Raw genomic sequence first — 24,259 nt, forward strand, 5'->3', positions numbered from 1 at the left:
CCTGTATGACTTTCTTTCTTCTGCTGAACACTAAAGAAGATATTTTGAAGAAAGTCGGTAACCAAACGACTGATGGACCCCATTGACTTCCATAGTAGGAAAAAAAAATACTATGGAAGTCAATGGGGACCAGCAACTGTTTAATTACCAACCTTCTTTAAAATATCTTCTTTTGTGTTCAGCAGAAGAAAGAAAGTCATACAGGTTTGGAACAACTTGAGGAAGAGTAAATGATGATAGCATTTTAATTTTTGGGTGAACTATCCCTTTAAGGAACACAAGAGTTACTTCTGACATAGTGATAATGCGACACATATTGTTGACTTGTGTCTCATTGCCATTAATGCAGCATAAAGTATTGTTATTTCTGTGACTGCAGGTTAAACTGTGGACAGGAATAATCTCTGGCGACAGCTGCTCTTCAAACGCACATGAGCGCTCAAACTGTTTCTTAACCACTGTTGTATCAACTAAACATTACATGCATTTGCAGTTTTGTATTTCTGTCTGTGTAACTGGAAAATGGGAGCTTGTTAATCCTGAGATTGAGAAAACTCTCATTATAATCTGTCAGTGTATTTTCGGGCAGGTGAACATGAACAACCTTCTCTGTCGGATCTGAGGTGCAGTCTGTTCCCCGTCCTGCCATCTGGACCTGAGCACATACCTCAGGTCTCTTCCCCCAAATCATTACATAATAACTCAAACAAGTGCTGCACAAGGCTGTATATCCAATCTCAGCATATAAAGGTAGTTTTCAGCAGTCGAGTCCATAAGCAGTTTTATTACACGGCTCTGTGGAATACTTGATTCTGATTGGTCAATCGCGCCATCCAGCGGTGTGTTATTCCCAGATAACAACCTCTGAAAACAGAAACTCAGGCTCATCCGGGTCACTGAAGTCAGCAGCGCTTTACACTTGCTAGAAACAGTTTTCTTCATGGAAGTTTTGCTTTTGTTGAGCTAATAAAATATTAAAACTCAGGTAAATCAATATTTTGTGCACAGTTATTTATGTCGTCCAGTATCGTGGACTCGCTCTCTCTCGTTTCATACAAACGCAGCGGCGGCCATTTTGTGACTATTATTTTGTACACTGTTGGATTATAGGATAACAAACAGGTAATTTCAAATCAATATCTCTTATCTCCATAATTATTTCTGTGGTGAAATACCATGTAATAAGTGGTATGACTGTATACCGTATCCCTAAAATGTCCGTCTAGTTTGAACTTCCCGCTGCAACTGCTCTCTCCACGGAAGCTTTGCTTTTAAAGAGCTAATAAAATATTTCAATATTTCATGTCTAATTATTCACTTATGTGGCAAGTAGCCGTGTAATAAGTGGGATAATGTACATCCAGCCGGTTGTTATCTCAGAATAAACCTCTTCAGGCTGATGAAGCCCTGATCCTGATCACCCTGTCTGGGTTTATTCTGAGATAACAACTGGATGGATGTACATTATCCCTAACTTACGCTCACCCAGGTACAGGTATGACACAGAAGACCTGCTGTCTTTTAATCACTGCTTGTTGTTTGTTCCTACCCTCATACGTCCTGGATGATCTGGACACTCTTCTCTCTGTCTCTTCCAGGCGCTTCGCTCATCCTGTGAGGTGATTTTAACACTCAACTAGACTAGGGTTCCCAAACGGGGTTTGTGAGTTGATGAAAAGCTAATAAATAATTAAATCAAATGTAACATTAAAGGGCACCTATTATGCAAAATTCACCTTTACATGGTGTTTAAACACACATGTGTTGGCAGTGTGTGTACACAACCACCCTATAATGATAAAAATCCACCCAGTGCTTTTTTCTAAATCCCCATAAAACATAAGCACTGTCTCAGAACAAGCCGTTCTCAGATTCGGGGGCAATGTGACGTCACTTTGCACAGGCTCCTCCCACGACTGTTGATTGACACTGCAGTTTTAACATAGACCCGCCCTGAGTGAGCTGGACACAGTCCGCCATTGTTCGACGCTGGAGCAGCTGTAGACAAGAATGTCTCCTAAGCGATTGAGGTGTGTTGTTGTTGGATGTAAGAATAAACATATCAGTCTTCATTTGCTCTCGTTGTTACTCGAGGATGGATCAGTACAACTGTTCGTGATCAAGCTTACACTCTCCGGAGCAACAGGCCTAATGTTACTGATCACAGCAGAAATTAAAGTGAGAGTGCGCACTTTATCACAGCTCATCGAGTCGTTTTACAGATATAAGGTTTACCAGTTTATTAAGCACCCGCTGAAAAGGTGTGTATATATTTGTTTACTGTTAGTTGTAACGAGTGTTTTGTGTACTTCAATGTGTATGTTGATGATAATGAAAGGAGAGAGAGTGAGTTTATGGATAAGACTTTAATGCGCACTTCTTATACTATGTTTATTCAGCTCTTACAGTGATTCTCTGGAGTAAAACTAACGCTCATCTTTTGTGTGATGTACAATAAACTTAACTGAACTCTATTAACTTGCATTAATAGTGGATAAAAGCAGATGACAAATACGTTATAACCGTATAAACTAGGGGTGGGAATCTTTTACCATCTCACGATTCGATTCGATTCCGATTCTTGAGGCCACGATTCGATTCAAAATCGATTTTCGATTCAAAAAGATTTTCGATTCAAAACAATTCGATTTTATTCATAATGATTTCTAATCAGGTTTCTGATCATGATCTACTCTCATCTGCTTTGCTATACAGAATGACAAACATAATGACAGACATTAAAGGGTCTTTTTCACATTTATTAAGTTCAATTCTCAGGGAAGTGTCTTTTATCAAAAACATTGAAAAAATGTTTTTACTTGTTACTTTTAAAGCAAAGTATTTATGATGACCCATAACGAACTTACTTCCAATACTTCCTATATTAATTTTATTAATATAACAAATGGAAGTGATTTGGCAAGTCAACTGTAAGGTTACATTTGCCAGCATATGTCCCAACATTGCTGAGAACCAACAGGAAAATAAATGTGTGCTTGTACTAGCAGCATACTTGTAGTAAATTAATACAAACTTCAGCATATTCTGAATCTCTAGCATTTAATAATAGACTTCTAACCAACATCCTCTTGTTATTTCCAATGAGCAATATAATCCTTCAGACAAAAAAAAACATTTTGCTTTAGCAAATTCACAAACAGTTTTCGTTCAAAAATATAGAATTATGTACCAGAAGCTATCATAACGTATAATGCTTGTGGACTTATGCATATTCTGAATAATTAGTAACATACAAAGTCGCTCTTGACTTATACACAACTAAATAATAAAGAGTTATGACTTGAAATGTTTGCTGTATACCACAATCAAAAACAGCTTATACAAAGAAAGTGAATGAACATCTGCAGAGAGTAACTTACAGTAAAAATGTAACTTTTTGTGACTGGCATTGCACGATTTGGCGCTCAGCCATCATGCGTCCGTTATGTGCGCGTCTCTGTTATGTGCACGCCACAGACTGTCCGCGCAGGTGCACGTCCGCTTCAGAGTTCCGCCTTTTGCGTTCCGTCAATGTTACGTTATTAGATTTTTTTTTTTTTTAGAAAATCGATTTTTGACATTTGTGAATCGATTCAGAATCGTCCACGTCCCGAATCGCGATTCATCTAAGAATCGATTTTTTCCCCCACCCCTAGTATAAACTAAACTATACCTGTTCTATGTCCATACTGCATATATTCTCTGGCTCTGTGGGCATTATTGTCTGACTCCGAGTCGAAATGAACACCGCAACTGAGAGTTTCTGCTTTGATATTATCAGATGAGATTGTCCTGGCTCTGAGCGTGAGGCTCCGCCCCCTGGGCCGGCAGCAGCAGCTCATTTGCATTTAAAGGGATACACACTAAAACGGCGCGTTTCCCAAAAAGTGACCGTTTAAACATGCTGTAAAAGATCTGTTGGGTATTTTGAGCTGAAACTTCACATACACACTCTGGGGACACACTCAAAGACTTTTTACATCTTGTGAAAAGGGGCATAATAGGTGCCCTTTAAAGTAACAAATGGGTATGAACAATTAAACGAAATAAAACTGAAATAGTGACATCAAATCAAAGGCTGTGATTTAAAGAAGTCTGTTGCTCTGCGCGTTTCAGAGTGAAGTGTGACTGTGTTCATTTACAGTGTTTTCAGATCAGATCGGTTCACAGTAAATGCTGTGATTTTAACACGCATTTGGGAGCTTAATGTGCACTAGGTTCACTTACAGTCACATCACACAATTTCCCACATTTTTGTGGACAGACGTTTGGTCATGTGACCATTAACCAACATCAGATAACTGTGAATATCTCATTAAATTGTTGAAAATATTGCCTTTAAAAAAGCGTACTTAAAAAAAATCAAATCTCAGGGGGTACTTCAAGTAAATATTTGACATTTGAAGGGATTCGGCTGATAGTAAAGTTTGGGAACCCACTATTTCCCCAGCACGTTTCAGTCCTCTTATATCAGTCTCCCCTTCATGTGTCAGATGTCACTTCTTCATCTCATGCTGTTGTTCACAAGGCCTTTGGAGCCGCTCACAACCCTACTGAACCTCTTCACTGGTGTTTTACATCAGTTTTTTTTGCATGTCTGCAAACAAACATTGCTGCATCTGACTTGAATTCCAGCCTGTAATCAACACTTAATTTCCTTTGCCATAAAGATAGATGTCCATGTAATGAGCCTACGGGAGCCTATTCTATAGGAAATATCAATAAGGATTTAACAGATATTTTAGAAAAATGCTCTGATCGAACTTAGGCATTTAAACTTTATGCATTATAAAAAAAAATGTTTTGCACAATAGCGATTCAATGAACATGATGATTGACTGGATAGAAATAAAGAGTTAAAATTACTCATCCTCCCGTTCACAAACACATAGCAATGTCAACTTAAAAAAAAAAAAAAAAAAAAAAAAAAAAAAATATATATATATATATATATATATATATATATATATATATATATATATATATATATTATATATATATATATATATATACACACAGTGGTGGCCAAAATGATTAGAACGGTAAGTTTTTTTAATGTTTTAAAAGAAGTTTCTTCTGCTCACCAAGGCTTCATTTATTTGATCCAAAATACAGCAAAAACAGTAATATTGTGAAACATTTTTACAATTTAAAATAACTGTTTTCTATTTGAATATATTTTAAAATATCAAAGCTCAAATCTGGATTTTCAGGATCATTACTCCAGTCTTCAGTGTCACATGATCCTTCAGAAATCACTCTAATATGATGATTTGATGATCAAGAAACATTTCTGATTATTAATAATGTTGAAAGCAGTTGTGTACAACTTCTTTTCAGGATTCTGTGATGAATAGAAAGTTCAAAAGAACAGCATTTATCTTAAATAGAAAGCTTTTGTAACTTAATAAATGTCTATACTGTCACTTTTGATCAATTTAATGCATCCTTGCTGAATAAAATGATTAATTTCTTTCCAAAACAAAAACAAAAACGGTTGTGATAATGTTATAAAAGCTTTCTATTTCAGATAAATGCTGTTTTAATAAAAGTGGGCAAATAATTGTTCCCAACGTTTTTTGGAGAAAAACATTTATTTCATAATGTGATTTTCCTCCCATTTTCAATTCATTTACTTCAATAAAAGGTTAGATTTTTGCTAATTTTTTTAAATAAAATATCAAAAGGATAAACAATGCAGATTTATTTTTTACAGCCATCTTTGATCATATTTACAAAGGGGGCAAATAATTCTGACCAGCACTGTATATATATTTTTAAGTTTAAATATAAAATCTGTCAAAATAATTTTTACTATAAGTATTACTTTTGAAATACTGATATTATCAAATAGATTTCTATAATTTGATCAAACAACAGATCAAACCATATATTTGTAGAATAACAAAGCAAAGAACATAACAGAATTAATCAGATTTAATGCTAATAATTACTGTGCTGTTATTTTCCCACAAAAATTACATCACTTCCTGGCGAATTGATGTCATTAAGGAAGTTTATTTTAAAGAAACATGATAGAAAAAGATGAAAAATATGAAACGTTTTACATAAAGGAACAAACACCTGCAATATTCTTGATAGATTTTCATATATGAAGTTAGTGCTGCACACGACAACAATGAACATCCACTCAAACTAAAGTAGTGAAATGTATATATTTATAAATGATGAGTTTAGTATTTTACCCATTGTATTTAGACATATGGGGACTTGAAAATGAACAACATAATAAGATTGACCTCTTTAATACGTGACGTTTGTTTGGACAGGGACAAGTAAGGAGAGTATCACAGAGGGCCTTCGTGCCGTAATTGAGGTCAGACACTTTACAACCTTTATCTCATACAGTTACAGGAAAGATAAGAAGATCAATAAACCCCCAGCCTGTGCTGCAAACATACTAACACTACAATAATAACACTTGTTATCTGATTATCTACTTTCTATGCAATTATAATAAAACCAGCTTAGCCATGCAGATTTCTAAGAGAGGACATTTGCATCATTGTTTGTTAACTCTACACACACAGCCGCCAGAACACACTGTGTGAAATGAGTGTGTGTTACATAAGTCACTTTCTCTTCGTGACAGTCTCCTGACCGCAGTCCTCTGGGAGATTAATCAGTGCTCAAACGGTAGAAAAGAGGACTGATGCTGTCATGTGTTCCTGCTGCTGGATAATGTGAATTCGTGCATCACACTTTTATTCACTCACTCACTGTGAGACTGGAATCGTGCAGGTTTGCTTTGCATCACGGTTTGTCACACTTCTGTTTTGTCCCACACACATTCCCTGGCTTGCCCTCCATTCAGATGGACTGATAGCTGTTAAAGTCTCTGATTGTGTGTGTGTGTGTGTGTGTGTGTGTGTGTGTGTGTGTGTTTCTTGCAGAATGGCAGAACGCCTCTGCATCTGGCTGCCTATAAAGGCCACATTGCTGTTGTGAGGATTCTGCTGGCGGCCGGATGTGACCTGGATATTCAAGATGATGTGAGTAGGAAATGTTTGCAGGATTTCTCTTCTGAGCTCTTGTAAAAACACACACATCATTGATGACCAGTGGCGTCGCTGGGCTTTCTGGGCCCTCTGGACATTTTCATTGGGCAAAGTCACTGTTGAAGTCTGAACTTTCTATAAAATAAAAAAAGACTTAACTATGACTATGTTCCAGGGTTATTATAGTTAACAATAATGTAAAAGCTAAAAAAAAAAAAAAAAAAAAAAAACAGTGAGGAAAATAAGTATTTGAACACCCTGCTATTTTGCAAGTTCTCCCACTTGTAAATCATGGAGGGGTCTGAAATTGTCATCGTAGGTGCATGTCCACTGTGAGAGACATAATCTAAAAAAAAATAATCCAGAAATCACAATGTATGATTTTTTAACTATTTATTTGTATGATACAGCTGCAAATAAGTATTTGAACACCTGTCTATCAGCTAGAATTCTGACCCTCAAAGACCTGTTAGTCTGCCTTTAAAATGTCCACCTCCACTCCATTTATTATCCTAAATTAGATGCACCTGTTTGAGGTCGTTAGCTGCATAAAGACACCTGTCCACCCCATACAATCAGTAAGAATCCAACTACTAACATGGCCAAGACCAAATTGTACACCTCCACAAGGCTGGAAAGGGCTACGGGGAAATTGCCAAGCAGCTTGGTGAAAAAAGGTCCACTGTTGGAGCAATCATTAGAAAATGGAAGAAGCTAAACATGACTGTCAATCTCCCTCGGACTGGGGCTCCATGCAAGATCTCACCTCGTGGGGTCTCAATGATCCTAAGAAAGGTGAGAAATCAGCCCAGGACTACACGGGAGGAGCTGGTCAATGACCTGAAAAGAGCTGGGACCACCGTTTCCAAGGTTACTGTTGGTAATACACTAAGACGTCATGGTTTGAAATCATGCATGGCACGGAAGGTTCCCCTGCTTAAACCAGCACATGTCAAGGCCCGTCTTAAGTTTGCCAATGACCATTTGGATGATCCAGAGGAGTCATGGGAGAAAGTCATGTGGTCAGATGAGACCAAAATAGAACTTTTTGGTCATAATTCCACTAAACGTGTTTGGAGGAAGAAGAATGATGAGTACCATCCCAAGAACACCATCCCTACTGTGAAGCATGGGGGTGGTAGCATCATGCTTTGGGGGTGTTTTTCTGCACATGGGACAGGGCGACTGCACTGTATTAAGGAGAGGATGACCGGGGCCATGTATTGCGAGATTTTGGGGAACAACCTCCTTCCCTCAGTTAGAGCATTGAAGATGGGTCGAGGCTGGGTCTTCCAACATGACAATGACCCGAAGCACACAGCCAGGATAACCAAGGAGTGGCTCTGTAAGAAGCATATCAAGGTTCAGTTGCTGGTCCCCATTGACTTCCATAGTATTTTTTTTCCTACTATGGAATCAATGGGGTCCATCATTCGTTTGGTTACCGACTTTCTTCAAAATATCTTCTTTTGTGTTCAGCAGAAGAAAGAAAGATATAAAGGTTTGGAACAACTTGAGGGAGAGTAAATGATAATCATACATGCTCTGGTAATAATAGCTTTTTTAGGACTATAGTTTATTTTTATAATTAGTTAAAAAAATTGGAAAAAAATCTTCAATTGATTGTTGATTATTGAAAAAGAATAATACATTGATATATTGAGGTTTAATATTATTTTAATATAGGGCTATTTTCTGTTCCTTTTTTTCCGGTGATTCTAAGTTTAATTATTGATGATTACAAGCTTGGAGGAAATGCAATTAATTACAGCAAATTGTGCAATTAATTAGTTAATTTTTTTTAATCGATTCCCAGCCCTAATATATATATATATATATATATATACACACACACATACATAATATATGTATATATTATGCTTGAAATAAAATATTAACTTATTTTATTTCAGCAATATTTCACATTTTAAACTTTATGTTCTGAAATAAACTGAGATAAAAATAAATAAAATACTAAATAGACAAATAAAAATGACAAAAACACAATAAAACTACTAAAAAAAACTACTGATCACGGTCCTGAACTGATCCCGGTCCGAAACTGATCCCGGTCCGAAACTGACCCGCAGAAGAACACACTGTCATCGGAAATCAGTATTTATGTTTTCATTTATACGGTGATATGCCACGGACGCCTGCGAATTTGTGCGCTGGCGATAAGGATGAGAATGAAAAAAAACAACAAAACTTTCAAATAATATTAATATGACTCCTCAACTTTTGCTTGTATAGATCTTTCACCATAATCCAGTTCAAACGCCTCACTGTCCGTCCACTGACTGCCTTCAAAGTGACGTCAGGAATCAGGATAGGGCCTTACTTATTTCCTGACAGGGATGAGTAAAGTGTTCAGTGGATTGTTCTGTTGTTCAGCCAACGAAACCTCTTTCTGAAGGATAAATAAATCAGTAGACAAAGACTCCATAAAATAATTAGTGAGTTGTGAACATGACATGCTCTAGTGTTTTTATCCAGTGTGTGCCATTGTAAAGACTGTAAGTCTATCCCTCACAGCCTTGCTTTCATCCGTGTTAAACTCAGTATGCTGAGGTCTGATCCGAGAACATCATCAGAGCTGGACCTGATTTAGATCAGTCAGAATCGAAACGATCAGAGTCCATGTACTGTGTGCTGTTCACACTTGTTAAGAAGAAAACTGATTTGGTTCTGAAGGACTACATTAAAAATAAAAACCCACTAAACTAGTAATCGGGTTTTTGCAACATCATATAGTGCAACTGAAGAGTCGTAAATGTCTATGTACATTTAAAAGAATAATTCATACGCCAGTTTCCATCTAAACCCCCGTGACTTTCTTTCATTTTAGAGGAAAAGCATAAAAGCCCCATAACTCATGCGTTATCCAGAGGTCTGAAGACAGATGAGGAACAGCACATTTATAGTTTCAGGATTTTTCATTCATATTTTGGACAGATGATGTTCCACAATACAAACTGACATTTGTTTTCATGAACCTTATCTGTGTTTTGGCAACCATGCCATGCCATTTTTTTTTTTTTTGTAGTTTGTTTTGCTTTCTGCTCCAGAGAAAGAATCCTGATTTCACAGAAGATCCTCTACAGAAAACTGAAAACAGAGAAATGTTGATCTTAAACCATGTTTCCTGCACTTCTATTGAATCTATAGCGCCACAGCAAACAAAATCATACTTATACAGCATTTTTTTTTTTTTTTATTGAATCAAAATCTGTTGTCGTGTTATGACCAGAATCAGAAATCTGTTGGAGAGATTTGTCCAAAACAAGATTGCTAAACTGTTTTGGACCTTGTTTTAAAATGATCCCCTCACAGCGTGTCAGTGAGAGTAACACACACCGCTGCACATTACACACACCTGTCCCATAAACAAGCCCACAGGGTCAGCATGGCTTGACTGATGTTGTTCTGTGTGTTGCTCTCCCTCAGGGTGACCAGACAGCCGTGCACAGAGCCGCTGTGGTGGGAAACACTGACGTCATCTCGGCGCTCGTCCAGGAGGGATGTGCACTAGATAGACAAGACAAGGTACACACATCTCATTCTCATGTGCTGGAAAACACTTACTATAGCAGGAGTTGCATTGCTGTTTCCAGTACTTTCACTGCACATATGTCAATATGTAAAGAATAATGTACAGTAATCTGGGGCCTCATTTATAAAACTTTGCGTAGGATGTGCGTACGCACAGAAATATTCGGATATATAAAACCGTGCTTACACACATCCTACGCAGTTTTCCCTTAATAAATCACAATCAATTCTAAATGTAGCGCAGCTTTTGCGGCTTCATATCACACCCATAGTTGCCCATAAATAGTCCGTGAAACGCCCACAAGTTAATATTCATCTATTGCGAAACACAGAGAGGAAAACCAAGAAACGTAACTTCACTCAACTAAAAGCGCAAGATCAGCCATTGTGCGTCATTACGCATTGTGACGGCATCATGGCATTTTATTACCATCCATTTGATTGCATCTGACAAGCTACCAATGTGTTATGAGGATGAATTACATAACATGCCAATGTTATTGCAGAACATATTTCACTTTTCTTTTTGCAAATATGTGTTAATTTGCATTTCTGTTGTAATCTTCATTTGATTTTGTTTGTTTTACACGGCAGATCGATCAAACGGGTGTTCGTGTCGGCTGTTAATTGTAAGACTTGCTTTGTGAAGTCTTCATGTTATTTATTAGAGGCAGTATTGCCATTTCTTTTACACAACGGTCTACAGTTTCACACACTTTCACACACTTTCACGTGTTTCTTCCATCTGTCGACAGTGTCGCCATTTCTCATTTCACCCGTTTTGTGCGTACGCCTGGGTCAAAGTTTGCGTGAAGGACCGCACACATTTTCCTGTCAAGTTTGCTTTTTATAAATACCAATTATTGCGTAGAGAGCGGCGTACGCCTTCTTTTGTGCGTACGCAACGTTTATAAATGAGGCCCCTTGTCAAATAACTGGAATATTAATCCAATAAAAAAATTAAATATTGATTTGAGTGTAAATACTTTAATTATGTGAGAAGGAGAACATGAATGACATGAGAGATATGAAACTATCACAGTATATTATACATTACGGTAATACATATATACACACACTCACTGGCCACTTTATTAGGTACACCCTGCTAGTGCCGAGTTGAACCCTCTATTGCCTTCAGAACTGCCTTAATTCTTCATGGCACAGATTCAGCAAGGGTGACATTCCTCAGAGACTTTGCTCCACATTGAATCTCCTCAGAAGCAGCTTTTATTGCCAAGTTCAACATGTACAAGGAATTTGTCCTGGTGCACAGGTGCACAAAATAATATTAATAAGAATAGACATCTATTTTAAAATTTAACTGTACATTAGGAACTCCTGTTCCTCCACATCCCAAAGCTGCTCTGTTGGATTGAGATCTGGTGACTGAAGGCCGTTTAGTGGTTTGAGATTAGTTGAGCTTTCTGACATGGCATGCTATCCTGCTGGAAGAAGTGTGATGACTGTGTGATGTCTGTGGTAAATGATGAAAATATCCTCTACACCATTACACCCCCATCAGCCTGAACCATTGACATAAGGCAGGATGGATCCAAGCTTTCATGATGTTTACACCAAATCCTGACCCGACCATCTGAATGTCACCGCAGAAATCCAGACTCATGCCTAAATGCATTGAGTTGCTTCCAAATGATTGGCTGAGAAGATATTTGCATTAACGAGCAGTTGAACAAGTGTACCTGTGGCTGGTGTGTGTGTTTAAAATGTCGAATGTGAAGTATCTGTGTTTCCTCAGGATGGGAACACTGCTCTTCACGAGGCCGCGTGGCACGGCTTCAGTCAGTCGGTCAAACTGCTGGTGAAGGCCGGAGCCAACGTCCACGCCAAGAACAAGGTAACATCTGCGGCCACAGCAAGAACAACCAACACTCAGTTATTTGCATAGAGTAGTACTCAACATTTGAAGTGGTTTAAAGTAGTTCATCAAAGTTGTCCTAAGACAAGAACGGGAATGGCTCAAAATTCATGTATAACCGTATAATCATGCATTCAGATGTTGACTACTGTATATGATTAATCAAACAAATGGTAGTGCTAGTTTGGTTGTTTCCGGCTGATCTTGTGTTTGGGTGATGTCACTACAATGGTAAATGCATTGCACACATGATGATGTTGTTTGGAGGCTTATGAACGTTTCATAGTTTCAGTCTCATGCTCTCTGCAACCCCTTCAATCATGACTAGTTATGGCTCATGTTACAGCACAGCCTCAAGTGCCTTATTGCTATAATAAAACACTCAATATATTGTTTACATAAAGTGGCATCCTTCCATCAGAAGATCAAGCCTGCACATTTAAGATGAATATTTAATACTCCATCCATGGGTGCTTTTTTATAGCGCTCTTGGCCAATCAGCTTTCAGGACAGCATCTGGATCCAGTAATGCTGCCTTCATCCATAGCCACTCCTAAACTTTGAACAGTTTGCCTATTCATATTAGAACGGCATCAGCATTACATATTTTATGTCTCCTTTCTGTAGCCTATAACTTGTGATGCCCCTTGTTGTCTTATTTTTATTAATTGTTTGAGTTTTTAGAACATTGTTGTTACGAACTGCTCCGAGACACGAAGGTTGAGATCCAAATGCAGCATTAATTAAGGGGCAATACAGACACGTAATCCAATATACAGGCAATAGGTCAAAACACAGGTAGGCTGTCCAAACAAACAAACAAGCAGGCAGGGGTCAGAGGCAAAAGAGTAATCCATGGAACAGGCAAAAAATCCAAAAACCAAGAGACATGAAACCAGGGAAAACCATAGATATCATATAATAAAGGCTAGATGTCTCGTGCGCGCTGCTGGCCAATGGAGGTCGACGTCCGCACCTGGCGGCCATCTTGCCACAGCGTGCTCGCTCACTCGTAACATTGTGTTTTAATGCTGCATGTGCTTTTTAAATAAACATAACTTGCTCAATTTCCTACCGATTTTCAAACGGTTTGGTTTGTAATAAACGTCAGAGATGTAGATATGACACTGCATACATATGAATAATTATAAACATGGACTTCAAGCATTCGGGATTATAGCCACGTTAATAACGTTTGTAAGAAACCAAACCGTTCGTAAATCAGTCAAGATTTCAGCGAGATAAGAGTATTTGTGTTCGTGCTGATCACTCACCTTACATCAGGTTCTACAGAGCCCGCCAGAAAGCTTGCCTGTGACAAGATGGCCGCCGGTGATGCCGTTCGAGACTCCGTCGTAAGACATCTAGCCTTATATGTATATCTATGGGGAAACTGCTTGGAAATGCAGTGCAACAACATACAAAACTTCACAGTGAGTGAATGAGTGAACATGGTATATAAATAGGCTGAGACTAACAGGGTAATGAGACACAGGTGAAAGCAATCAGTGATGATGAGTCCGGGCAGTGAGCTCTGGGAAATGTAGTTTATGAGGGAGTGATAATAGTCTGGTGTGGAGTGCCCTCTGCTGGCTCTCAAGAGCACTCCAGCTGGTGACCGTTACAATTGTACAGCACATCGGTCAACTGTGGTTGTTTTTAATTGTGCTTTATAAATAAATTGAGATTGAGATTCATATGCTATCGGAAATGTCCTGCTTCCCACTTCTGAAGTCGTGATTACGAGCTCATCGCTTTCAAATGTTGACTTGAGAGGGTGTTCATGTCCAATTCTTTAACTAGGACACTAGTATATCCGCTAATTCCCGTCAGTTTAGTTCTGTCGTGTTCTGGATGACGTGATGTGATGTCTCTCAGGCAGGGAACACGGCTCTTCATCTGGCGTGTCAGAACGGTCACGCTCAGAGCTCGAAGGTCCTGCTCCTGGGCGGCTCTCGGCCCGACAGCAAGAACAGCGTGAGTAATCTCTCTCTCCAATACATCCACACGGCTCTCTCTGCTCTTCATCTGCGTGTTGGTTATTGAACCGCTATTCCAGTGATATTCAGTGGCCTTGTTTTCCTCAGGTAGGGGACACGTGTCTGCATGTGTCTGCCCGGTATAACCATGTGAGTGTGATCCGAGCGCTCCTGGGTGCCATCTGCTCGGTTACTGAGCGAAACCACGTGAGTGAGGAGTGACGGCTGCTTTAAACCGGTCATTCTGTGTCGGATCAAACTAACTTTAAAAACCTCCCTGGCTAAAATATTTTTTTTCTGAAGACAAACATAAATAGTGATGAAAGCCAAAATATTAATGCCATCGATGCAGTGTATATTTACTGAGTAATCCACTGTTTTGTAAATGGGGATTAAACTTTAGAAAGATGTAATTTTTATTTTATTTTTACACAGAGTTTGGTTGGTCTATTAGTAAAATCTGTTGACTTTAGCAATCTTGGTGGCACTTTATTTTACAGTCCTGTTCCGCATCCACACACCATGTACTTGTGTATGCAAGGCTGCCAACTCTCACGCATTGAGCGTGAGACTCACGCAATTGACACTTTTCACACGCTCTCACGCCACACATCCATTTTCTCACGCACAGAAAAATTGCGGAGCAAAGAGGTAACCTACTTTTAATATGAAACTAATTCTCAGCTCTTAGATTCCGTCAATTTTATTACGAAATTCAGACAAAAATACGTTTGGCGCTTGTAAATGTGACGTGACAGATCGCTGAGCGCCTCAGTTCAAGTGCACGTGAACCGATCATCTGTTACTTTTTTATTTAAAGATGCAGTACAACTAAGCGAAAGTATACATAATATCGACCAATTAGTGTTTTTCAACCACTGAAAGAGGTCAATATATAACAGCAGGAGAACAATTATATAACATAACGTTACATTTACCTCACGAAAGCCATTTAATGACCATAGCATGTTAACTGAATAGAAAAAAATAGCTAGAGAGGAGATTTTGCTGAGCACTATATTACATATTTATTATATTTTTACTTATGTCATTAAATAATTGTTATGATAACAAAAACTGCATTATATATTTAATTTAATTTGTTATTTTTAACCTTTAATAATACCAGCAGATTGGGCCCTCTATGTTTACAACATTAGGTGAGATTATTTTTTTAAATAAAATTTAAAATAAACATGTATCCAAATTAGTCAAGAATGGAATTGAAATCTTTAAATTTTTGTCAAGCAATAATAAAAACTGTATCCTACTAGTCATTGTACAATGTAAACATTGTAACATGTTGTCAAACTTCATAAAATTCTATTTAGTTACCAAATGTTTTGACAATCACAATTACACCCCCCCAAAAAAAATCTCACTCCAAGCTAAACTCAAAAGTTGGCAGCCCTGGTGTATGTACTTATTATAGCAATTACAATAACTGGTTAATAACTAGGTACTAACCCTGAATCTACCCCAAAACCTCACCTTAACCCATGTAGTTACCTTATATTCTAGGAGAACTACACTGTAAGCACACATACTGTAGTTAATGGACACACACATTAGTTAATAACAAACTTCTAAATGGATATTAATATGTCTTAAATACTTTTTGAGTTACAGGCATGATAACTTTGAAAAAAAAAAGCCCAAACTGCTTTTTCCAATTTTCTATCTGTCACTGTTGACATATAATGCAACAAAGATTTGCTAAAGTCAACTTATTTTACTAATAGACCCACCAATCTCTGTGTAAAAAATAAAATAATGATGCTGCCATCTTTCTAAAGTCATTTTTACACCCCTCAAAAATGTTGTTATTTTGACCCCCCCCCCCTCTACAAGCTAGTGGATTACTCTGGAAATATTAATCCATGTCATTTAATACTTTGGTATTCTTCTTCATTTATGTATTTTCCATAAGAAAAAAAAGATCAAAATCAAACTTTTAACCCGGGGACCTCTGGTTATGTTGACACGGAATGACCCAAACAGCATCATACTGATTTTGTGTAAGCTGTAATCATGACCACATGACTCTGATGTCCAGGCAGGGGACTCCGCGTTACACATTGCAGCGGCTCTGAACCACAGGAAGACTGTACGCATGTTACTGGAGGCCGGGGCCGACAGCCGCGTCAAAAACAATGTGAGCATCTTTAGAAATATTTCATGAGCTTAGTGAAGCCCTGAAATGCACTCTACACAAGTGCTTGAACTCAAATGCTTCTCGATATGATACACTGAGACAGTTTCACATAATGTGTCTGAGCGAAATTCATAACGCAACACAAGTAGGCATTGCATCTTAGCTGAATCTTACTGAGCAAGTTAGTTAAAGTCCCCATGTAGTCAATAATTTTATCCCTTAAAAATCATCTTTGATCACCAAAATGACATTAACTTATTTTCCTTGAAAAAAATTCTTCATGTCTTAAAATATCTTGAATGTAACTCGACACCCTTGCCTCATTTAGTATGCACGGTTCTGTGAATATGCAAATGAGCCCCGCCTTCACTCACTCACTCAGCTCAGAGATCCACTCGTTGACGATCACACGTTGCGTTGATCTGATTGGTTACAAGGTAGTTTGTGACGTCAGAAACACCAGCGATTTCAAAGCGTGTTTTTGAGACTGTCTTTGGTTCACTGCAGTTTTAAGGAGAAAACACTCAGCAATGGTGTCGACTTATGAATTTGAAATGCATTTAAACTGCATTTAAACACTTGAAATGCATTTAAAATTATGTTCATATCTTTGCGTTTCTGAAAAAGGCACACAAACACACACACACTGTGGCCCGTCCACAGGACCTAGGGTGGCAAACGGGGTAATATCGGCACTGTCCACAGTTATGTCTTAAAGTCTCCCTGTGGTGAAAATCCAGCTTTTAATGTTGTTTATTTGTCTATGTGGTGTTTTTAATACGCTTTAAGACAAACCATGTGTAAATAAATTCATAAGTCGACACCATTGCTGAGGGTTTTCTCCTTAAAACTGCAGTGAACCAAAGACAGTCTCAAAAACACGCTTTGAAATCGCTGGTGTTTCTGACGCCACAAACTACCTTGTAACCAATCAGATCAACGTGTGATCGTCAACCAGTGGATCTCTGAGCTGAGTGAGTGAGTGGAGGCGGGGCTCATTTGCATATTCATAGAATACTACCGCGCATACTAAATGAGGCGAGGGTGTCGATGCACATTCAAGCTATTTTAAGGCTTTTTTCTTTTTTTTCAAGGACAAAACTTTTAAATATGTAATTGTGGTGATCAAAGTTGAGTTTTAAGGGATAAAATTATTGACTACAGGGGGACTTTAACATGGTTCTCTAGGTTGCCATGCAGCAGAAATGACTCCTTTAACTGTGTGAATATGTGCATGATTTTTAGCTGTGTGTCTGTTTTGAAGACAGGAGAGACGGCCCTCGATCAGGCTCGTGAAAATAATAATCCTGAAGTGGCACTGCTGCTCACCAAAGCCCCACAGGTGAGAAAACACACACACACACACACACACACACACACACACACACACACACACACACACACACACACTCAAGAGCCATTGATATGACAAGAAAAATATATCTCTTACATTTTCATTATATGCATTATATTCAATTAGCCTACATGTGCAAAAAATAAATAAAACTCCTTTTTGTGTTTCATTTGAAGAAAGTCAGTCATAAAGATTTATTTTATAATTTATTTCTTTGTTATTTATTTACTTTCCCTTTAACATGTAACAAATTACACTCTTCAGCTTAACATTTAGTTGTGTTAAGAATTAAGACCAGCAACATTTGCCTTAATGTGTGTATGTGCACGCAGAGCTTCACTCGAGGACGCACTGTGAGGAAGAGGAGGGACAAGATGAAGACTGAGGGTCGAGCGCAGTCGGTCCCTCGCGAGGAGATGCTGCCGAGAAAGGTAGAGGAGCAAAACTACTTTTGCAGGTTTAATTTACAGGTTTATGGATGAAAATGAGCTGTTTTTCTGTGGCTTGTGTTGATTTAACCCCAAATTGAAAACGAAAGTAAAAGTAAACATATCAGCCATCTTTCAAAGGGTGATTAACATTATAAATTAAATGTTTAGTGGTTTTTTAGCGCAATTTTCCACCGGACAAAATTGCGATTGTTAACTCATGATTTCTGTTCTGTCTGTGCGCACCAATCTTGCACTTCTATCTACTCCTCAACCAGACCACCTAGAGACTTCGGGTTTTCGGCATTATGTTAAGGAAGGTCTAATCTCGGGAACGCACAAAAAAAATCCAGGAAAAGATTTACTATCTCTTAGTGTTGTGATCCCATGACGTGAGAAAATTGCACTAAAACACTCACTGAGTTTTTATTACTTGTTTAATAGTGTAGTGTAACAACATTTGTTGTTAATTCATGTTTAATTTGTCCTTTAGCGACGAAAATGAGCCATTTGATGTGGCTTCCCGAGAGAATACAAAGGGATTGCTGACATCTTACTATAGCTTCAGAAACACTGAAGAATTTTTGAGGGATGAGTCAGTCCAGGTTCCACTTTTCGCCTCAATTGTTGATGATGATTCTGAGTCGCTGTACTACAGGTACGACTTTGATGGGATTGTGGTTCAGCTAGCAGATGTTAGCTATATCACTGCTGGGGTTTATTACCTGTTTGTCAGAAAAGTTGACGGGTCCAAAGTGTGCAACCACTGGCACCTGATGAAGAAACATCTGGACCTTACACACTACAGTGCTGACGGGGTCAGTGCTCTCCGAAAAAGTGTGGGGAATGTCTTGACCTTTGTTGATGGGGGATATTTCCTCCATCTAACCTGTGTCCCTGCTAACCAGAACAGCGCTCACCCTATGTTCAGGAGTGAGTTGGTTGTCAAGGCCCACGCCATTGGCCTGATTAATACCCTATTCAATCACTTCTCGTTGAGACTCAGAAGTCTGTCGCCTTCATCTGGAGTGACCTACCATAATGAAGAATCCTCTCACAAACTTGGGCAAGATGAATATCCTCCGGCTCTTCCACGAATCACTCCTGGCTGTCAATGAGGACATTGATATGGCGATCATTCTCACAATAAGTAAATTTGGTCAAAAGGATGATCGCCCCTTTGATCTGTGCAAGCTTGTTCATCCAAATGGCATAGTCAATGTGTCGTATCATGTTGCTTGCAACATTCATTCTCAGGATGCAAGTGTTGACCTCTTGTGGTCAAGGTGTGGGCTCCAGGAGGTGGTTGGAGAACGTGGCACTCTGTTCCCAGTCTACTCCATGGCTGAAAGTGTCAACTTTCAAAGTAACCTTGACCACATGCCAATGGATGTCAGCGATATCCTCGACCAGGTTGTGCGTCATGACAATTGTAAGGTAAACTTCTTACAATTGTATGCAGTGACTCCACACTGTCACCAGGCCACCCCTGCTAAGCACCCTGTGAGTCGGGTGATAACAACATGCGATCTCCATATCGAGAAGCATCGGCGGATCATCCTCAAGGATGCCAAAACATATGTGGACCACATGGACGATCTGACAATCAAAACTATTGCAAGGACCTTTATGCGACTGGAGGGAGTTTTCCTTGTTTGGCCTGGCTTCCCTGAGGTTGTTGATGCTCTCAGTTTTTTCGACCAAATGATGCTTGACAATTTGTTTGAGACCGTGCCGATGCTCCTACCTTTTAAGGACAACGACGATGGCCTTGGTTTAAGGCATATTGTCAAGCCAATTGCTACGTACCTGAGTAGCACGCTCTACGATCTTCTGCACCACCAGAAGGGGCTCGGGGGATTCGAAAACTTGTGGAAGGCCTTCCAGCTGGCACTGGCCCTTGAGTGTTTGTTTTTCGGACGGCCCATGTGTAAAACATCGAGGCAGTATGCCTCACCGCTTGGTGTCTGCTCTACAAATTCAAATAGCTTGTCACGCATGAGGGGAGTTCTTGGCCTCAGTCCCATAGGATCAGCCAGTGTCGGTGAAGGTCCTCCTCCACTGGATACGTGGATTAAGGAGGAATTCCAGAGGCAAAGAGTTTTGCGCCTCTTTCCACTCTCAGACTGCCTTCTGGCCGGCCCACAAGTAGTGGGAGAAGAGCTGGTGAAGATCCTTTTCTGTGACTTACATGAGAGGAATGACCGGGTTCCTATGGACACATGGAAAGGGCCTGACCGTCCTATCGGCCCGTTTGAGTGACTGCCGGTCGGTTGGGGAGCTGTCAAGGGAGGTCTGCGAAACATGCCATCACTGAATGCTATGTAAGCAATAATTAATGACAGAACTTTTAATAATTCAACATTTATACTCCCACAGTTATAAGACAATGTGCATAACAAAATTAAGATTGTTCCATGTGTATCTCAGAACATTTTCAGGTTTTCATCCTGAGTTTAGTGTGTAGAGCTACTACAGCAATAATATAGTAACAGCCCAAGTCAACATTACTAGTTTGAAAATGTCTAAAACGTGATATAAACCTGTAGTGCAGTCAACAAATCTGGTGCTATATCATCGATGTGCAGTTGGTGAGAATGAATCATACTTGGATGTTGTGTCAGCAGTTCATCTGTGTTATAGTTTAGACTTGAAAAATAAAGCTTTTACACATCTGGACAAAGAAACCTCGAACCAGAGTACAAACAATTGTACACAAGACATTATTTCAGACAGTTGTTAAATAGAGACACCAAATGTGCGGTGACACACTCAGTTCTGGAAGGGAAAGGCGTTTTTCAGTTCATTGCCTCTGCCCGCAGAACAGAGAGCGCAACTAGTCTCAGTAGAATTTGAACATCCATTATTCATAGTTCTACACATGCCCGCCCATTATTAAAGTCGGCCTAACTGGACCTTCCTGTGAAAATGACATGCTTCGCTCTGGTGATTTGTGCAGGACTTCATTTATACCCTGTTTACACCTGGTATTAAGATGTGTTTTGGTCGATCGGATCACAAGTAGACGAGGGAGACACGTTCCCGTTTACATCTGGTGTTTAATCCGTCTCTTTTGTCCACTTTCAAATACTTCTGCCCTGATTTCTTCAGGGGGAGGGTTTATGGGCGGGTAAATGTTTGGGCTTTTGCAGATCTTTCAATCTAATGGACAAATTAGCTCACACAGTTTATATGAACGCGCCCGGAGACGACTGGATAAACACATGGAGATCATCAGCTTTAGTTTCTGCTCTGACAGATGCAAGACCAGCCGAACGCTGTGAGTGTGTGTTAGAAATCAGAAATGGTGAGAAGAGAACATTGTGCTTGGTACATTTTTCCTCTTCAAACCAAACTTGGGTCTTTAATCTTGTTAAAGTTTAAATCCCGTCTGTCTAGAGCTCTTCCCATGTTTATGCATTAGATCAGTAGGCGAAGAGAAGACGGTCTTTTGTGGCTGTTCAAACGCATTCGACCACATGAGTGTTTACACTCCCAAAGTAATCCAGTCGAATGTGTTTTCAACTACCTCTGGAAGTGTTGGAAAGTGGACGAGCTCAAAACACTTCAGACCCCGATTACACCTGTATTTACTTGTGATCCGATCCACCAAAACGCATCTTATACCAGGTGTAAACCGTTCGCTCAAACCCGCTCCTGCATGCTCACGTTCAGCTCCGCCTCCACTTCTGAGTGCCATGCCCACATCTCAACATCCAATCAACAACCAGGGCGCAGTGCAAGTCCCAGACATACATTTTTTCGTTTTCGTCACAATATGGAAGAAAAGTAGCCTGGCAAGCCAGACCTACATCAAGATGTTAGGTCTGGAAACTCACCATAGTCACGGCTCAATCCGAGGGGCGGGATAAACGGCTGTCTTTCAAATTCCCTCTGCACGCAATAGGACAGCGCTTCAACCAACCAGAGCGTTTTCCCTACAGCGGAGCTAGTTGATAGATTCAACTTTTGCCATATATCTGGCCGGCAAACCGACGAACACATCTTCCTTTTTTTAAGAATGACTTAAGTGCCGTTCTTTGCTCTTTTCTCAAAGAAAAACTTAACTCCAAGTCCTCCAGAGTCGCGGCCAAAGCCGATTCGAAAGACCGTTGTTCTCCATCAGCAGCCGTCATTCTTTGTTTTCAAGTGGCAGCCAGGTAACCGTCGCAACTCTGTCGTCATATGTTAAGCCCGCCCCTTCTACTCTATACACGACGTGATTGGCCTGACCCAATTTGGGTTTTTGTAGCTAGAAGGTTTATTGAGAGTGTCTAGACTACCCTGGCTGCGAAATACATTTTGCTGCCGCTAGGGTGCGTCTAGATTTCTAGGCTAGAAGAAAAGATCTGTCGCTACAATAAATATGTAGTACTCTCAGTTGTGTTTAACACAGTTCTGTTGTCTGTGGACTTGTAAATGCTGAGCCTGTACTCGTGTGTTTGTGCAGGACAGTGTCTCTCCAGCCAATCACACTCACGGCAGTGACAGCTCTCTCCGCCACAACGACACCGGGTTCGTCACAGAGGCGACAAGACCAAACAAAACCAGCGACAAGAAGGCCAAAGAGAGGGTGTGCATTTTCTCTTTTAAGGAGTAATGTATAATCAGCTGGATATTATATGTGAATATATTAAATGTGAAGTGGAGAGTCGGGGTATGTATTGCATGCATGTAACGATCTCATATCTCATGGATTGTGCGCTATGTGTTTGTTTGCAGCTGTCCCCATCAGATGCCCTCATTCGAAGACAAAATAAACACGGCGATCATAAGAAGAAGAGTAAAGCAGAGAGATCAAGCCCCTCAGCTGCTCCTCCTCCTCCTCCTCATAACTACAAGGCTTACCAGCTCTATACTCTCTACAGAGGCAAAGATGGCAAGATCATGCAGGCAAGGAACCAAAGCTGTTTCACAATCGGATTAAACTCATTCATTTCTCAGTTAGCACTCCACTGAAAACTTTAATTAGTTAGACTGTCAAACAACCTTTAGAGTATATTTGTATGCTTGGGTTACATGACGCACATCTCTGCCTGGGCCAGTGCCACACTGTTAAAAAGTGCCAGGAATTTACAGGATTAAAGAGTATTATTTTACAATAAATTACTGTAGTCATTAATGCATGCTGGGTCATTTTATTACAAACGGCTGTGAATCAACAACAGAATGATGCTGACATCACAGTAATTTACTGCTCTTGTTTTACTGTGATTTCACATTATAAAGTTGTCTTTAATCATGCCACTGTAAGAAATTGTATTGTTTAGTACTGTAATTGGTTTGAAGTCACCATAATGGTGATAAGTGTTTCACTACCTTGTGTATTCATATTTAAATGTATGATCTAGCCAAGTCAGAAGTGTGACAAATGAAAACATTTGTTTAAACAATGACAAATTAGAATATAAAATATTTTAGTCAAACTATTCTTAGCACGAGTATGAAGATTTCATTTTAGCATTATTTAAGCATGAAGATTTACCAATATCTTATTTCAAATTCATAATTGTTTGTCGATGGATATTTCACAATAGTGAAGCAGCTGCTGAGATTCATCTTTGAAAGCTCAATAAATACAAATAAACTCTGAATATTACAAAATAAACAACACAACCTGCTAAAAGCCAAGCAAAAATAAAACCAAGCACAGATAAAACCAACAAGAATCATGAAACTCCACGGCATAATCTATTCATGCCGCACTGCATGCTGGGTACCAAGTTTTTATTTATTTTTTTACAGCACAATTATAAAAACTTGACTAAAATTGCCAGTAAAGTCCTGTAGATTTTACATCATGGTCTGAGAATAGCATTATTAGGTGTCATTACCACAAAATTCATTCAGAAATAATCCATTTAAGTTTATTTGTGAACTAATTCAAAACTAA

The 24,259-nt window shown here is 39.2% G+C and overlaps 1 protein-coding gene across 1 annotated transcript in view; it reads left to right on the plus strand.

Moving 5' to 3' along the window:
• Window positions 1-24,259, plus strand: part of ankrd6b (ankyrin repeat domain 6b) — a 46,989-nt gene that overhangs the window by 16,730 nt on the left and 6,000 nt on the right. Inside the window, exons 3-12 of the mRNA XM_081379295.1 lie at window positions 6,915-7,013; window positions 10,467-10,565; window positions 12,331-12,429; window positions 14,329-14,427; window positions 14,538-14,636; window positions 16,486-16,584; window positions 17,849-17,926; window positions 18,271-18,369; window positions 22,817-22,939; window positions 23,089-23,259. Coding sequence (XP_081235421.1) covers window positions 6,915-7,013; window positions 10,467-10,565; window positions 12,331-12,429; window positions 14,329-14,427; window positions 14,538-14,636; window positions 16,486-16,584; window positions 17,849-17,926; window positions 18,271-18,369; window positions 22,817-22,939; window positions 23,089-23,259 — 1,065 coding nt within the window. The remainder of the gene's footprint in view (window positions 1-6,914; window positions 7,014-10,466; window positions 10,566-12,330; window positions 12,430-14,328; window positions 14,428-14,537; window positions 14,637-16,485; window positions 16,585-17,848; window positions 17,927-18,270; window positions 18,370-22,816; window positions 22,940-23,088; window positions 23,260-24,259) is intronic.

The sequence above is a fragment of the Scardinius erythrophthalmus genome (genome assembly GCF_964197995.2).
Source record: "Scardinius erythrophthalmus genome assembly, chromosome: 11".
NCBI lineage: Eukaryota > Metazoa > Chordata > Actinopteri > Cypriniformes > Leuciscidae > Scardinius > Scardinius erythrophthalmus.